Genomic DNA, 18,649 nt, shown 5'->3' with positions numbered 1-18,649 from the left:
TCTTTCCAACCTTAATATCAAATTCAAGCTATCATGAAATTTCGTGCCACAACATTCTGTTGTTGCTCAGCAGCAAATTAAAGGTGTGCTTTACTTGGAAGATTTACGCTTGTCAGATATAACGAATGTATTTGTTGCATTTCTCTGGCAGATAGGGTCTGCTAGAATTTGCAGGCATTACAAACTCCAAAGAATGCTGTTCTGCTACTGCAGTAGCTATCTTGGTTTGTACTTCATTTGAGTTCTATTTGCCAAACACATTATAAAGGATTTAAACAACCCTAAAGCAGATAATCTATTCACATGCATTAACATCTATCAGGACCAAATTCTTCATGTTTAAAAACTGTTTGACTATCTGCAATAGGCATTGTTCCTTCGCTTCTTTGCTAGTTCGCTTGTCTGTCTACTAACCAGCAGAGAAAAATCATCAAGATTCCTCATTGGAATAAAAGGAATTTTATTACAATAATAGTAATTTATTGTATATTATATAATACATATTATATAATAAGCTTATAAAAATGAACAGCTGATGACGGAAACTTCATTTTTTGACTTTTTTTTACTGAACAACACAATAGCTATATTTTTTTAATGGACTTTCCATGGACCAAACAGTCAAATTCTGAGATGGATTTCCAGCACATCATGCACCAGAAATACAGAGGCAATGAGCAGCAAAGAGCAAATGTTTGTAAATACAGAAAGTCATTTGCTTAGCTGCAAACGACTGTAGATGGTAAGGATGATACAGACTAGGTCTGTAATTCTCTATGGGTGCATCCACATAGGAGTCAGAGACATGAATATGAAACAGGGTCAAATACACTTCAGTTACCTTTCCTTTAACTAGTTCAGGGACCCTCAGAGATGAAACTGTCTTGCCACTGGCTTAAACCCAGGCTTCAAAATGCACTGTGCATTGAAGTCTGTGCTGCAATGCCTGTGTGCTACCTGTCCCAAAGGCAAAGATAACTCCATTATCCCCTACAGAGTCTGAAATTTCTCCTCCAGTTGCAACGGAAGTAAAAGGATATAACAGTTAATTTATTCTGATATAGAAAACCTGAGCTATTGGGTAGACAACAAATTAATAACATAATAAATTCAGTTACATTATTGTATTTCATTCTCTCACATAGAAATGGTGTAAGCTGTGCAAGTGCTCTTAATTAAAATAAATAAATACAAAAGGACAGAGAATCTGAGCCAATATTCTCAGCGCTATTCATATTAGGCAATCATAACTGGGTATCATTTCACTTGACCATAAAGATTATGAAAATAACTAATTAGAAAGTGAGGTATATTACATGAAACAGACTGTATATCCTGGTCCTGGTCACAGAGTCTCCTAACCTATTCACTTAGGCTTGTTTGTTTAGGCACAAAGGATAAATCAAAAAATCACCGAATCAAAGAATGGTTGCCGTTGCAAGGGACCTCTGGAGGAGTATTTTCTCATGGTCAGGGGGAATCTCCTGTGTTTCAACTTGTGCCCGAGACGGACCCACTGCTGGCCAAGGCTGAGCCACTCAGCAACAGTGGTGGTGCCTCTGGGGTAACATATTTAAGAAGGCATCAAAACTGCCGCACAACAGCAGGTAGAAGAAAGGAGTTAAAATATGCTAAAAAAACAACTATACAGACACCAAGGTCAGTCAGTGAAAGAGGAGGGGATGCTCCAGGCACTGGAACAGAGACCCTCCAGCAGCCCACAGAGAACACCATAATGAAACAGGACCCCTGCAGACCATGGAGGTCCACGGTAGAGCAGATAGCCGTTCTGCAGTCCATGGAGGACCCCACAGCAGAGCAGGTGGATGTGCCCTGAAGGAAGCTGTGACACTGTGGAGAGACCATGCTGGAGCAGGCTCCTGGCAGGAAACGCTGAAACAGGTTTTCTGGCATGACCTGTGACTCTGTGGAGGACCCACGCTGGAGCAGTCTGTTCCTGAAGGACTGCACCCCAGAGAAAACTGCCAAAGCAGTTTATGTAGAGCTATATCCCATGGGAAGGACCCACGTTGGAGAAATTAATGGATTATCTCCTCTGGGAGGGACTCCACGCTGGGGCAGGGGAGGGCTGTGAGGAGCCGCCCCTGAGGGGAAGGAGCGGCAGAGGCAGCGTGTGAGGGACTGACCCCAGCCACATGCCCGGCCCCGGCGCTGCTGGGAGCGGGGAGAGAGAGCGGGGGTGAAGTTGGGCCCGGGGACAAGGGAGGGGTGGGGGGAAGGTGGTTTAAAATTTAGTTTTTATTTTTCATTATACTACTCTAATTTGGTAGGCAATAAATTAAATTAATTCCTCTAAGTAGTTTGTTCTGCCTGTAACAGTAACTGGTGACTGATCTCTCCCTGTCCTTATCTTGATCCATGTGCCTTTCATCATATTTTCTCTCCCCCTATCCTGCTGAGGAGGGCAGCGACAGAAAGAGTAGCTTGGTGGGCACCTCGCAGCTAGCCATGGTCAATCCACCACAAAAGTAAAGGTATAGATGCTTTGCAGTCTGCTAGATTTATCTCATGCTCTATGGTATATAACTCTTCTCTTAGCTCCAGACATTGTGATGCATAATCTGCCATGTGGCTATGAACTGGATCACGCAACAGGGTAATCCTGCCTTCAGTTCCATACAAATTCCAGGGGAATCAGTTTCTTCAGCTTCTTGGGAAGTTCATAAAGGAAGCTGGCCTGAAATTTCAGGCAGGTGATATTGGTTAAACAGCCAGCCCATTCTTTTGAACATAGTACAGATATAACCTATTTAAATGGTCTCACAGATCATATTTCTGCTTAGCTTCTTTCCATATGAAATGTTCTAATCTGGTATTTCTTTTCTCTACAGAAGCAGAAAGGATTAATCTGTAATTGCTTGATGGAAACACTCAAATTTTAATAACTACAACCTTAACAGGATTTGAACAATCCACTGTCTTTCAACTATGATATTGACCTTCATACGTAAGTCCTCCTAGTCTTTGCTTGCCATTTTTTAGAATTTATAGATACAGTATTTTAATCTCAGTATAGGTCTCCTATATTTTTCTAGTTAATGAAACAGAAAGATAGTAATATTTCGTTATTGCAGTTCTTGATAGTCAGTAATTTAATGTAAAGGTCAAAAATATAAAACTGTATATGTTATAGTAGCTCATGTCAGGGACTTGCACACATTCAAGCTCTAATTAAAATCACAGCTAATTTATTGCTCTGCTTATAATTCTTCTCTCAGATAAAACAAATAGGGAAGCAGAATTCAACATAATTTGGCAGTATCTTTACATTTCACTATGTGATATTTTATATTATTTTGTTATATCTTGAGACAACTAGTAAGTTGCCTAAAAAAAAAAAAAAAAGTAAAAAAAACCCCAAGTATAACCCCAAACCAGTAACTTCAAATATACAGATATTTTTTTTTCTTTTTGTAATTCACTGGCATAAACTAATATGTCAACAAAAATATACATATACAACTGACTTCACAGTATCTGAGTATTCCATGTACTTCAGTCTCGGCAATCTGTATTTTTTCTATTTTTCTTTTTCACAGCATAACTTTTTAGACTTTGAATACCTCAGAATTGCAATTCTCCATATCCTTAATACTGTGAGTACATTTGCTTTGATGTCTTTAGAATCCAAAATGTATTAGTCTATGACTCCAGCAATTTGGCACTGCTGAAACAGTAATTTTAGGACCTTTTGGCCACGGTGTAGGTTGAACTGGAAGGGCAGAAGAGCATGTTGTGGAGTGTGAAGTGGGGTCTTTCACTGGCTGACAAATCCCCTGACAAGACACAGTCCCAAGCTCAGAGTGATTGACAGCTCCTGCAGCTTTTGGACCTGAACATCTGCCCATTGCAGCTGAGCTGAAAAGGGTCCTCTAATTATTGCAACATTAACAATCAACTGGTTCTGGCCAGAAGGGACCACAACTGAGAAGTCTCTTTGAAAGCTACTTAAAATTTTTCATAGACCACATGCAGTTTGCCCTTTGTGACATTAGACAGTCTAGTAGCAATAAAAATAGTGGTATTACTGCTAAGTAATTAAATTATGCTAGAGAAATACAGTAAAAAGTTTATTAAGGCTGTTCGTTATGAAGCAAAGGGCACTTTTATATAAGAAAACACTGAAATACTGGAGACAGTTTAGCTTAATTCTTGAAGCTGAATGTTGGTTTAAGTGTTATTTTGAACCCAGATGGTAATGATTGTTTAGAGGTGTTTAACACATTGCAGTCTTTGGAGAGAGGCATGAAGGAAAAAAAAACCTGACACACACCCCTGTACAATGTGGAATAGTGGCATGAAAAGGATGAAGAAGGTAAGCCAAAGATATGCATAACTTTGCAAGGTAACATGGAATACCTGACAACTTGAATATTTGCCCTTCTGTCCATTCCAAACTGAGATTTTTCCCTGAAAAACAAAAAACACCTCATGTATAATTATTACGGTAACGTAAATGTAGGGCTAGCATATATCACAAAAACTTTAAAATTCTAATTCGTAAGTACGTACTAAGTAAAATAAAAAACCATATTGATTTAAATATTAATGGTTATTTATATCCTTGATTTTGTAATAGTATTTAATATCATGAATCAAGGTTAAAACATGTCTGCTGAGTTTATACAATGTTCCACTGAAAAAATTAACAAAGTTAACAAATTCTGATTTTGTTTTATCTCTCTTTCTACTTACAAAACACTGCAACAGACCATTGAAAATGGTGTACTTTGTGAAGCATTTTTGTTTTTTAATAAAGAAATTTATTGTCTCACTTCAATATGAATTCTTGTGAAATACTATCTGAGGAGACTGGAATTTGCATTCTAGTTGTTTTGAAGATTTTGCTGAACAAAGGCACAATTGATGTGATCTGTTGCCATCAATATTCCCACTTAAAGGGAGATGGGACTGTACGACTCCAGACATCCCCATTTTCATTGTCATTAATTACTCAACATAAGTAAGAAAAATGTTTGGGAAATGTGTAACATATAAGACAATAATCACTGAAAGCTTGCAAAATACAAAAATAAAACATGAATGGTACTTAATTTACCATAAGGAACATCAGAAACTTGTTTCATTTATAAGTAGTTTTTCTACCTGATATGTTTAGAAAACAGTACCTAAGGCTTGCCTCCACTTTTCAGGAACTTAGAAACAGGCCAAAAGACAGTCTTTTCAAAATAAAGAAATTTCATATTAAAAGGATTAATCAAATTTAATAGAAATATCTCCTGATTTACATCAACTTGACATATCAGGCTTGTAAAATACTCTGTTGGTTGGCATGTCACACTCAGGGTTCAGTTCTTTTTTCATTTTGTTATTCTTCATCCTGATTATTTTTTTCCTAGACTGTCTTTACCATTTTAGGAAAATCACTTAATATCCATACATATCAGTTTTGACATTTACAAAATAAGTACAGTATTTATTTTTTTTTCCACAAAAGCTGTTGTCAGAATTAGTGTAGTTATCAGGTCTAAAAAGATTTTGTTATTCTAAGTCAGCATTGAGTAAAATACCGTAGCTGTCCAATTAACTTCAGTTGGGCTTTTGCCTGAATACGTAACACAGTATTAGTTTCTTATAATCAAACAAGATGTTCTGCTATATGTTGATTCTTTTATTAATGGGAGACTGGATTTTCTTTTTGATTTGATTTGATTTGATGATTTTGCATAGCTTTTCAAAAGAAAAAAAAAGAATAAATGAAAACTGAGAAACTGTCAAAATCTCTTTACACAATGTTAACAGCATCAAGAGATGGTACTGTGGAATAATCGGAAGTGTGATAAATATAACATTCTTTATGCATATGCTGCAGAAAACAGAATTTTTCAAGACCTTGCTCCAGTTTAAGTGGAATAGTATACATTTGGCTTGGTATCAGCTAAACTTCAGGTTAATCACACTTTTAGCTATCATAGAGTGATGGCATGCAGAAGCTGAAGTGAGACTTTGCATTTAATGGATGAAATTCTATTTGCTACAAACTGATAGCGGATTTGGCAGCTGAATGATGTATTTCCGGAAATGGGAAGATGTCCTAGAAGTAACTCATGACTGTTTCCAAAGGTTTATTAAAACTAAGTTGACACTTGCATTACTGATAGAGGTAATTTCAGAGCTCTTGAAATTCTACTGACCCTAAGATAATGAAACTACCACCTTGCACACATTTGTATTCTGTGGCGTGTAGCACAGACTCATGGCTTGGAATGTGAAACACTATCATTATGCTGAAGGAATTCACACTAGTAACTGAGGGCGAATGCATAACTTGAAGATACTGCAAGAAAAGGTAGATACAATACTCAGAACCAAATGAGGGCTCTCTGCATAAACAACGATAACAGGTTATTTGGGCAGTTAATAAAACTTAGGGTTCTGTAGGATGAGTGAAGCCATGTAACCAAGACAGGTTTTTTAAAGATTTTTTTTTTTTTAATCTGGTATCACAGCAAGAATTTATATTATGCCCTAAAACAAATCAAATCCTGTGCATATGAAAAGTACCATGAAATGTGCTTTAGAAAAGTCTTGCTGAGGCAGAGATATGTGCATATTTATGACACAGACAGCCAAGGGCTGTACAAATGAAAGCTTTGCTTATAATCCAAATAATGTTTTTGACTGTATTTTCCGATAAGAAGGATGTGTGTTAAACTCTTGATCAAAAGTATCAAATCTTTAGGCTCGTTCAAAACACAGATTGTCCATATAAAATGAGATGATTGCTTTATACTAAAACACAGCAAAAATATTATTGAAAACCAAGTGAAACCACTGGTACATTTAACTGCTTTCAACTTGGTCAAAAAAAAACCAACCCAAAACCGTAACATCAAAAAACCAAACCACAACAAAACCCCCTACCTCCTATCTATGATTTACTAACCACATCCACTTGTAAGGTGTTTTAGAAGAACAAAACTAATCCAGTAAATGGTCCTGAGGAGACTCATCACCACTGGATAAACAGGAAAGTAGTGATCAGAAAAAAAAGACCCATTTTTAAAATTCATTGCTGTGAATTTGGAGTTAGCATAGAGGACTGGAACTTTTCATTTACAAATTGTGCCTTTGATTCAGCTGTGGATCATGTCAGGAAGCATATAAGCAATTCTGTCTTACTCAAAGATACTGAGTAGTAGGGGCAAGCTAAGGGGGAGAGCAATATTATGAGGAAACTAATATTGAGGCTGTACTTATCATACAAGATTTTAAGTCTGGAAGGTTAGCCTCTTTCTGGGACACTGTTTCAACTAAGTATTTTTTATGCAATTAGTCACATAGGTTTTGGTTTGCCCCAAACCTTATTAGATTGCTTTGGTGCAGAAGATTTTTACTGAAACAAACTTCTTTCCAGTAAACTTCTGCTACTATGCTTGTCCCAAAGTGCCACTTGGTTGAAAAGTTTGTCTTAACTTCATTAAGGAATAAAATAATGAGACCCTTGTGTTTAAAACATCTGAGGAGCCTGTATCAGAATCTGTGTTACACCTTGAAGCTGCAGTCAGCTTTCATTCAGAACTGAGAAAGGGCATGACATCCACTTCCACAAATTCATGGACTGCAGCTCTTGCATAGGATAGACATTTGGTCTTGGATCTATGTTCCTCAGCCCACAGGGGGTCACATCTTCCATTCTTCAGAACATTCAATTTTTTAAGTGAATGACAAAAAGGCCATCCACTCCTCTAGGACTCTGTAGTCATTACTTCCCCCCTCCCCCAGCCATGCCATGTATATGCATTTTCTGAATCCAATAATTCATTTCTAAAATTAAGTACAAAGCCCACTTTTGTATAGTGTTCACATGTTCTCAGTTTAATGTGGTGTCCTAGGATTATTTTAATATTATTATAGCTTCAGAACACTGAAAAAGAGCATAGTTGCCTTTCTTTGCATCTTATTTTTAGCACAGGCTTTGCACAGACCTGCTCTATTAGAGGTAATCACCAGGAATCTTTTCATTCCCTTTCTACTCCTTTATGATCTATAAACTACACCACAATGTTTTTCCCACTTTTTTTTAATTTTATGAATAATAGGAAAGTGAAAAATTTTCACTGAAATCAGATTTGTTTCAGTGTAACCTAAGATGATTATATATCCATTTAATTTATTCTCAAAAATGTCTGTGAGAATGTCTATAACGGGAGATACCCTAGTTTAATTTTAAAAATTCATGCCAGTTAAATCACACAGCTCTAAGTCATTTAGAAACAGAATCAGCTAAATATATGTAACCCCTTTTAGGGCACTTTTATGTCAGACCCATCAGTTAATTCACTCCAATTAAAAAATATGCTAATCTTGCACAGTTTGCAAGAGATCTGCCTGGAAACACCAAGCTGTAACACACAGGACTTACCTCAGTCAAATAACGCTAGATATTGAGTAAAAGCTAGAACAACAGCTGTATCCAACTTAGAAATTATATTGCTTTTTTTTCTACAGGATTTCACACTGTGGAACCTAATCCTGTGTGAAAAACACTCCAGTTATTAATGAAAACAGAACCCAATTTAAAGGAGGCCTGTTTTCTAAATATATAAATATATATAGAAATATGTATATAAATATATATATATATAAATAAATATACAAATATATAAATAAAAGAAGATATCTATTAATGCCTCCTGCTTCCACTAAAGGAATTTTAGTCAGGTCTTACCACTTTACAAGCCTCATTTAGGTACCGTACATAAATAACTACTACTGGCAATTAAAAAGACATTTAAAAAAAATAAATAAATCTTTTCAAGTTGCTATACTTTAGGGTTGTTTTTTGGGGGTTTGGTTTGTTGGGTTTTTTTTCCCCAAAAAACAATTCAGGTAAGAAAGGAACTCTGGAAGTTAAATGGTCCAAATCCCAGCTCAAAACAGGGCCAAACTCCAATTTAGAGCCAATTTAGATTTAGATGGTAATACATTATTATACTACTTGATGATTTGGAGCTGCCAAACTTCATTTGACCATTTAATGAGGATGAATTTATGCTGATTTTCACTGATACTTACCCTCGGGAAAATTACAAATCTGCCAATAGCAAACTTTCAGGAGAACTATTAAGATGCTTGGAAGTATTTTCTCCACTTTTCTTTTTTGTTTTTCTCCATATGAGTGAACAAGTAAGTATAATCTGGTCTACTCACACATCACCTATCATTTTATTTCAGACTATATTATTATCATTTTCTTACAATATATTGTACTCAAGAAAAACAAGGAGAAAAGTGCAAAAACAGTTTCTCCTTCACTTTCCAACAAGTGGTCCTCTGCTCAGGAAGGCAGAATTTTCTGCTAAAGATGCATTAATTTTCACACAACCTCACTATGTTTAACAATATTAATTTAAAATTTATATTAAAGCTATGAATGCTTTAAAACTGCTGCCTGAGAAATTATCCACAGGCATATTCCAAATGGCTCGCTTCTGCATTTTCTCTCAGGAAAGCTTAGCTAGAGCAAAATTCACAGCTTATGACAAATAGGTTTCACCTTACTCACAGCATCTTTTAGAAAGAATTCAGGTCATCAGTGACAGGTGATTTGTGAGTGTGGATCTATATGATGCAGAACTGTATCATGATAAACATCAATCAATAATGTCACTCACACACTCTAAGAGTCCATAAAAAGTCATATAATTGTGTTAATGTATACATTTAAATGCAGTTGCTATAATCAAAATATTAACCTCAGAGGGGATAATTTAGCTCTGAGCTTCCTGGAAATCTGCAAGCTCTTCAGGTCTTCACACTAAAAGGCCATACTTAAATTGAGTTTTGTTTGGTTTTTTCCAAGCATTGTTTTTTCTCCTCATGAAAGAACCTTGAAAACAGAACCTGTACTTACAGAATACATCAATAATAATATATATTATCAATGGATGAGTGTTCCTTTACTAGGAAAGTGTTTTTTTATTTCTTTTAACAGAGAACTCAAGTTCATTTCTCCTAGCATATGGCCAAAAACTCCACTGGAATGGAATTAAGGGAAGTACACAAATTTCATTAAACATCAGATCACCTCTATAAAAATACCAAACAGCAATAAAAAAACACAAAATAAAAAAATATTTTTTAATAGACTTGGGCCAGAATTTCTCATTCTTTACTGTGTCTACAAAAGCAAATGAGAAAAAAAAAAATCTACAGTCACTTTGCACTCATTTATCTGGTTACAAAAGGAGGAACAGTCCTCTTGTGAATCATGAACTGTTTATTCCCAAAACAAATGGTTTGAGACAGACAGAAAAATTACACTTGTCAAAGCCCAAATCAGTATGGAAATATTGCCAAACATATCCATATAAAATCCAGTGTTTAAAATGTTTCTTTACATCCTGAAATCTCTGAAATGCATTGGCAAAGATCTAATCTTTTGAATGATATGAAAATATTGCTGAGAGAACAAAAGTGTAACTTATCCATGAGGAATTAGAGGAGAAAAAAATGTTTGTCATACACTTCTTAAAAAATTGGTTCTTTTTGTCATAAAATAACTTTCCTCCTGTTAATGTATCTCATCGTTTCAAAGGTCATTGTTTGCTTGAATAAGGGGAAATAAAGCTGAAAGAAACAGTTTATGTAATGCAAATGAGAGCGGATGTTTAGTAGAGGCAGACATGCTAATGAAGTACAATTCTGACTACACAACTGCTCATTGAAAAGTTTTCTAAATCCATGACCATCATGTAGATAATGGTATGGGAAACTGGGTATACTAGAAAACCACCAAAATGCATATACTTTATAATACTTTGTTTTTACAGACTTTTTTTTTTTCCCCAGTTCATGGAAAAGTGTTTTGCACAGCAGTATTTCCCTTGTTTTGCAGAGGGAAAAACTGCTCAAGGGCAGCCAGCAGCTCCAGCTGAGGACAGAACCAAGGTCCCGGGTGACCAGTATATTTCTCTACTGATTACACATCAGTACCGTTTGCAAACTTTGTTATTACCATTTCTTATTTGAGTAGCTTTTACCCCACTTTAGACACACGGCACAAAAAGCAAACCCACAGCACTTTAATCAATGAAATGCTTAACTTCACGCTAATATTAAGTGCATAGGTAAGGTTCTTAAAGGTCGAGATCAAAGTCTTTGACTTTGCCTAGTGGTATCAACAAGGTAAACTAGCAGTAAAACTGAGGTATTCTGTGGTGAATCATCCTTTTAGGTTCCAAAGTAAACATTCAGTGAGAAATAGTGGTATTAAAAAAAACAAACCACCAACAATCTTTTCTCCAGATACTGAATGCCATTTTCATTTCATCTGCTATTCTGCCTGTGTAAATCAGTGGCATAAAAGTGCTGCAGTATCATGGCCCTACGGACCTCACACCTTAATCGCTTTGTATCTTCTGCAGTCCTAAACAGCCTAAACATAAACTAGAGGTAAGGTATTTTCCTCCGATTTGATACATTTACAGTCACTTTACATTAGCATTTAAGTTTATATTTGTATTAGCACTCAACTACATATCTTTCTTCGACATTTATACACCTTTAACTATCCTAGCATCTATGAATAACCCATTTTAACATAGTTGTCCTCACAATGCTCCCTTGACGTTGGAAACAATTGTCACTCACACTCTGAGCTGACCCACAAAGTCTGTGGTATGGGGCACAGCTGCATTTCTAAATTCATCATTGCTGGTGACTGCATTTCTGAGTAAGATCTAGGCATTGGCACTACGAATCTGACTTTTTTCCTGGCAGGTTTAAGAAAGAATCCCAGCATTTTCCACAATTTTTTAATTAAAATGCTCCTGGGAAATGTGAAGTAGAAAAAAAGTCAGGCCAAAGAAAGCCTGCAACTTAGGTGCCCACCCGGCACTACTGTAGTTTTGTATAAAAGATTATTATGAGTAAAAAAAAAAGATGAGCACACTACTACTTTTTTTCAGCAGCAGTGAACCAATCTCTGTTTCTTAAACTGAAAAAGTGCTGTTAAGTTATTAAAATGTTCACATTTACTTTACAAGCAGTTTTGGCTTAAGCTGTCTAAGGTCATACAAGTGTATGGCAACACAGACTGGCCTGTTGAATCAAAAGTCCTGACCAGCAGGTGTTTCCCTTAATATACATTAGTTTTGGTAAAGTTAATGCAATTAATTTTATGCTTTACTAGAAGTTTGAATAATTGTTTTGCTGAACCACAAACTAAATGCCTGAAGACACAGTGAGTCTATGAAGTGCAAAACCCCTCAGGTAGTGTAAGCTATGTGCATTATATAAGCACTAATGTATGTTAGGCTTTTAATTGCTAATACACTTCTCAGCAAGGATACCAGCACACTATTTCTTCAGAAGCAGGACATTTACAGGAAAGAAAAGCTAAAATATGAAGTTGTTTTGCTTTTCTCTAGTAGCAGGTTCCCACTACTCAGTACATCGAGATACTGATAGGAAGTAGCCGGCAATAGAAATTACCTCCAGCAAAGACAATGTGTGCTTGATAAGTGAGGGAAAATTGCACTTTAAAGTTTTAATTATAGGAACACAAGCAACTTTTGTTAAGAAAATTATAAGCATGGGTCTTTGCTGAAGGTCTCCTTACACTGAAAATTATATATATTATTTTGTATTCTTGGTTGCTGCAGTAGAAATGCATGAGTTAGAGATAGTTGGAGAAATAAGCAGCAGCAGAAGCAAATATATAGAAATATGCATTATTATTTGGATGTCCCTGTCAACATGTTGCAATGAACTGAGAAGAAGGAATGGGTAATTAAGTCATTCCATATGACTACAGAGAAAACAAACGAGGGAAAGGAAAAACAGAGACCTGAACAGTTAATGCCTGATCCTGTTCATTAACCATTATTCAGACATTAGCTGCATTCAGTGGAATTTTTCACAAAGTTATACACATAGGCACTACCATTCTCATAGTTGTCTGAGTAACATATATAGGCTCCAGATGTAGTGTACGCAATGAAGAAGTCAGGGGCAGCCTAAATTCTCATTTAAAAAGCCACATCTAATGCCACTTTAGAGTTCCTAGAGGAACCCTTACAGCCTCCAGCTGCTCCTCCAGAAAGGAGCAGATATCTTTAATGCTCTTCTGTCACATCTGCCACCCCTGTGTCAACGTTTTAGGCATTTCTGTCACTCTCCTTTTGATCCATTCTAAAGGTCCATGTCTTTCTTTTTCTGGGGACACAGAGCTGGATGCAGTACCCCAGGAAGGGTCTTGCGAGATGGAAATAGAGGAGCAGAATCACCCCCCTTGACCTGCTGGCCATGCTTCTTTTGATGCAGCCCAGAATATAGTCCCAATTTACAGGGGCAACTTTCTAGAGTGAAACAGTGGACGGTGAGCACAGATTCAGAGTTTTATAATCTTGCCTGGTGACAAAATTCACATTTGTGGCTAGAGTGCGTTCAATACACTTACTGAAGGCATATTCTGGTTAAATTCAATCCAAAAGGAAACAGGTTCATGCACTCTAAGACAGCTCCACAACACAAAACCAAACACAGCAGGTGGGCACAACCAGGTGACACATTCCAAAGGTGCATTACTGATCTAAGCTAAGACTTTAATGCAGATTCACTCCAAAATGACCAGAAATGGAAAACAGGATATGAAAGATGACATAGGCCACTTTCTGAAACAGCAGCTGAAGCACAACTGGGATATACTGGGACATCTCAAAGGGCATTAGATGCTGTGGCTGGGCACTGTCCAGATTCATCTGCAGATTTTAGACATTTTAGGTCTCAGTATAGATGACTACCTGTCAGCTATAGCATTTAAACTTCTACTATAGATGGTGGAGATCTAGTTATTATTGTTAATACAGACTGCTGAGATACTCAGCCCACCCTAGCATAATCACACAGATTTAGTCGATGTACAGGTCTCCACACATCACTGGCTATTGAAAGGTGCTTCAGTCCATTTGTCTACACATAACTCACTGGTACTCTTTTAAATGTGTAGCCTCGAACATCTGGTCTAGGAGAACATGGGTCTCCAGTGGATCCTGACAGTTGGCTAGGTGCATATGTCACACATACTGCATCCCTCCTGACATGGATGAAAGTGTCTGAACGATTACACAGCAGGAGAGAGATAGCAATTGTCATTAAACTGATTTCTTTGAAATGTTTGTTTAAGTCACTTCAAAATTCCAAGTATCTTCTCAAGTCTGAAATGGCAGCACTTAAGAGCTAAGCTCCTTAGAAATCACTTCATCCTGACTGCAAAGGTACATTTCATTATGCAGTGGGAAAATGCTGTAACGCTTGGTGCAAGAATAACATACACAAAAGTTCAGTATCACTATGAGAATGATAGATCATGCTGGCACTTTCATGCCCTCATGCCAGCTAGTTTTGGACATATTCCAAGTCAGAATATGCATATGTAAGACTGTTTTTTCTTGTTCTCATGGGACATATAAATAACACACTCTGACTCATATATTAAAACAATAATAACAGATAGATGACTTCAAAAAGTTAACCTTTGGGTAGTAAAGGGTTCCTTTCTTATAATGCGTTAACAGAGTTGGATGAGCTCAAAAGTAGATGAGACTTGGTGTCTTGAAACACACATGACTGGCATTTTGCAATTTCTATAGTAATTATAAAACAGATTGGTGAAGATATATTGAGTGTTTCACTGTGGTATTTACTATTTTTCTCCTTTTTCAGCAATAACCATATCTGGAGGATTCCCTCCCTCCCCTAGGCTGGCATGCCTTTTTCAGCCAAATTGTTTAAGAGGCTGTATCTTACAGCTTTTTTATCTGCGGCTTCTATTTTTGAGCAATCCAACTATTGTTGCCTAGCACCAGGTAACAGAATTTGAGTGTTCTTGAGCTTTTCAGGCTTTCCCCTAGCTTTCATTTCTTTTTATGGCTTCTGGTTTTCAGGTCTGTCCTTTCCTGTTTGTCAGTCTTTAGTCTTCTGTCATGGTTTCACTGGCTACTTCTCACCAGACTTTGTACCCTTCTCCCTATACAGTTCAATATTCTTTTCTAAATAGTTACTAGTCTCTTTCTGCTCCACATCAAACAACTTCCGAGCTAGCTACTTTAAAATGAGAAACTTTCTTATTCTGCTCTCATCTCCATACCTTACTGCAGGCCTCATATCCTTCTAATTGGGTACATCTATCCATGTCTTTCATCCTTTCAAACCCATACCTGTTCCTACAGGCATCAAGCCTTGCTCAGTGTCATAACAGATTGTCTTTCTCTGCCAGTCCATTCTCAGATAACAGGCTCAGTTTCCTTTTCTCTTCCCTGCCAAGAACTAATCTTTTTTTGCTTCCTCTTTGCCAGCCTTAGCTTCAGAGTTCCACTTATTATTGCCAATATTTTTATTGGTTGCCAAACACATATGAATTCCTGCAGAAACGTAGTAACTCTTCCCTTCTCTCTCTTTCTATCTGAAGGTCATCACTTTCTAATCTGCCCATTCTATTAGCAATAGCTTTTTTTTCTTTTTAATCTCTTCCTTAAGATCTTTTAGCCTTTCGGTCCACATGGTTCAAATCACTTCCAGTAGGAGTACAGAAAATTATTTGTTTTTTCTAATCCATTTTCTCTTAGTTCCATAGAAGACATTATTTATGACATATTCTACCATATGTCTCTTCCATGCTAGCCACTTGCTTATCTGTTGTGTTTTCTAGATTAAATGCACATCTTAAGAATCAAATTACTGAAAAGCTGCCAGTCTCAGTTCAAGTAAGTTAATAGTGATGACAGCAATGAAGATAGTTACCTCTTACCTTTCATGTGAAGGAGAGCCAAACTGTGTTGAAACTCTGTGTGTCCTATCACATCTAGCTGCATAAGCATTTGATTATATTTTAATCAACTGAGCATATAAGGTGCTTCCTTAGCTCTGTGAAGTCACAAGAAAACCACTAAATCAATCCTCACTGGGCTTTGGATCTTGTCCATAATGGAAAACATTTCCTAGGTACACATTTGTATTCTGGTGCAGACTGTGATACAGACTTCTGTTGCCGTTACTTTTGTTAGCTGCCAAACACACATACATTGTCTCAGTAAGTTCACCTACGTGTCCGTATCTGTTCTTTTTCTTTCTGTTCACAATCATCAGTTCACAACTGGGAAAAAGCTGTACCAAATGTTGAACCCAGATTTTAGGAGTAGTAGGATAACAAATAAGCGTTCTCAAAAGAGAGATTTTCCTGTCAAAATGTAAAAGAAAAAAATCTTTGTTAAGCAAACCCACACCAAAAGTATTATTTCATTCAGCCAGGAAATATAGAGTCATCTAATCAATAATTTCCAAGAAATGCAATTTTAAGTATCATGGAAATAAATTGAGAAAAAGCTACCAGAGTAATCTGCGAATAGAGTAACAGAAGTAAAAAGATTGGATTCATCTGATGAAAAATAGGTATCTGTGATATTGATATTTTTCAGTCCTTCTTCTAGCCCAATCAAATTTTTCTGTATTTTTCCCCTTATCACAATATAGCTATTCTGAAAAGTTTGGCTAGTATATTTTTCCTTCCCTCCTTGTGCCTCTTTTTCTCTGTATCTCCATAGCGCTATCTGGAGCATTCGTTACCATAGCTTCAGAATTCAGTGTGCCATACTTCTACTCTACTAATACCATTCTGAGCATGTTTCTGGCATGCTGTTATCGCTGCCTGTTAGGTTTTGGATATTTTTTTTAAATTATTATCAACGGACATCTCAAAGCTAAATATACATCAGCAATAGTGCTGATGAATTACTAGAATCTTCTTTCATCCTCACCCTGTTTTCAGTTCTACATCTGCTGCCAGCAGTTCTCCTAACTCACAGCTTCCCCTTGTCCTCTGTTACCTGCTTGTGTAAGTGCTTCCAGCGGGGAGCTAGCAAGCAGCTCTATTCCAGCTACACCTGGCTGGAATATATTGAGAGCATTTTATTTCAGACCAGTCACGATATTTGCTAAGATGCAAGTTTTTGTAATATATATAAAATTATCTATTTAAAATATATAAAGCCCAAATTATAGTACGTAAAATTAACAACTGGGGAGAAGATGAAATTGGTAGAGGGCTATAAGTATTTGTTCCACTGAAAACGGAACAGAAGATCATGGACATCCTATTACTAAAGATTTTTAACTTTGCAAACACTTGTACTAAATCATTTTGGGAAGAGTAGGCATACAGCTTCCTGCCTCTGTCCTTTGTGAAGGTGACCACTGTGGGAGCCGCGAGCCGGCTGCCCCCCCCCCGCCCCACCCCCCCATCCCAGCCCCCGCCGCCCTCAGTGCCCGGCCCGGGCCGGTGCCGCCCAACTCGGCGGCCGCGGAGCCAACCGCCGCCCGGAGCCCGACGCCGGCCGGTGCCCGGGAGCGGCCCCGCTGTCCCGGGGGACACGTCCCGCCACCGCCGGCCGCCTCCACCGCCCGGGCACGGCCGCCGCGTGCGACCCCCGGCACCGCGTGCCCAGGCGGGGCGCGTGCGCGCGATACGAGCCGTCGTCCGGGAAGCGGCTCCCGCGCGCCCCGTCAGAGACCGCGCGGTCGCCCGGCCAGGGGCGCGACGCGGAGCCCCCGGCACCGGCGGGCGGGGAGCTGCGGGCCCGCGGGGCGCCGCTGGGCCCGGGGTGGCGGCTGGCGCTCGCCCCCGCGCCCCGGCCGCCGGCTGGGCTCCCCCCGCGCCGGGCTCCCGCCGCGCTGCCCGCCCCGCCCCCTCCTACCGCTGCTCCCTGGCGGACGCTCCGCTCCCAGAAACTTCCCCGATCGGCGCCGTCTGAGCGCGTGTGCGTCTGCCCCCGCTCCGGGTGTCACACCGACCCCCGGCGGGGCCGTCCCGGGCCGGGACAGACATCGGCGGCTCGGCCCTGCGGGGGCTGGCGCCAACGGCCGAGCAGCCGCCCCGCGGGGCGCGCAGGCCTTTTCCCGCTCTGGCGGATGCGCGCGCCCCTCGGGGCCGGGTGCGGTGGCGCCGCCGCTCTGAGGCGACCGCCCCGCCGCGGTGCGAGGGACCGAGCGGCCGCCCCGGGGCAGCGGGTGCGGTGCGGCCTCTCGGAGCGGCACCGGGCCCCGCCGTGCCGGGCGCGGGCGGTCCGCGGGGAACCGGCTGCGACGGGCGCAGCGTGCCCGGCCGAACCGGGGCGGGACAGGCGGGTGCGGGGCTGCGGCCTCGGCCAGGACAGGCAGCGCCGCGTGCGCTGCGGTGGCAGCCAGGGGACAGCAGTGCGCGGCAAGGTGCCAGGTCGTAGAATCCTCACAGGATCTGGTTCGGTCCTTGCAAGGGCAAGTAGAGAACTGAAAGGGACAACTAGAAGTGGAAAGAACCCAGGCAAATTATTTACAATGTGCTTTGAAAGAGCAGCTCCTCACAGGCAAGGACAGTTCTTTGCTCCCTGAAAAAAATACTCAATGTCCCAGTAATGAATCAGAGGGAACAAAATCAACATCGATCAACAAACTGGATGCCCCTACCTGTTCTCTTGCCACCCTTGGTGAAGACACTCTAAATATGAAGATGATGATGAATTTCCTCAAGTTACTAGTAAAGAAGTTCCATATTCTGCTACTGAACTGGCTAAATTGGAAAGAGAGCTTGGCCGTTCTCCTGAGGAGTCAGAGACAGAACCTGTTTGGA

At 39.4% G+C, this 18,649-nt stretch overlaps 1 protein-coding gene across 7 annotated transcripts in view; it reads right to left on the bottom strand.

Annotated features, from left to right (window-relative positions):
• LOC308059783 (uncharacterized protein) overlaps positions 1-18,649 on the bottom strand; it is a 65,250-nt gene extending 46,601 nt beyond the window's left edge. For 2 of the 7 annotated variants that reach the window (XM_080377665.1, XM_080377662.1), the window contains exons 1-2: positions 15,797-18,649; positions 4,381-4,431 (exon numbers count right to left, since the gene is read on the bottom strand). In XM_080377665.1, coding sequence (XP_080233791.1) covers positions 4,381-4,431; positions 15,797-15,866 — 121 coding nt within the window. In that variant the 5' untranslated portion in view covers positions 15,867-18,649. The other 5 variants (XM_080377663.1, XM_080377660.1, XM_080377661.1 and 2 more) reach the window with 5 other exon arrangements.

Source organism: Falco punctatus (genome assembly GCF_963210335.1).
Source record: "Falco punctatus genome assembly, chromosome: 2".
Classification (NCBI taxonomy): Eukaryota; Metazoa; Chordata; class Aves; order Falconiformes; family Falconidae; genus Falco; species Falco punctatus.
This window is presented reverse-complemented; position numbering and strand designations above follow the sequence as displayed.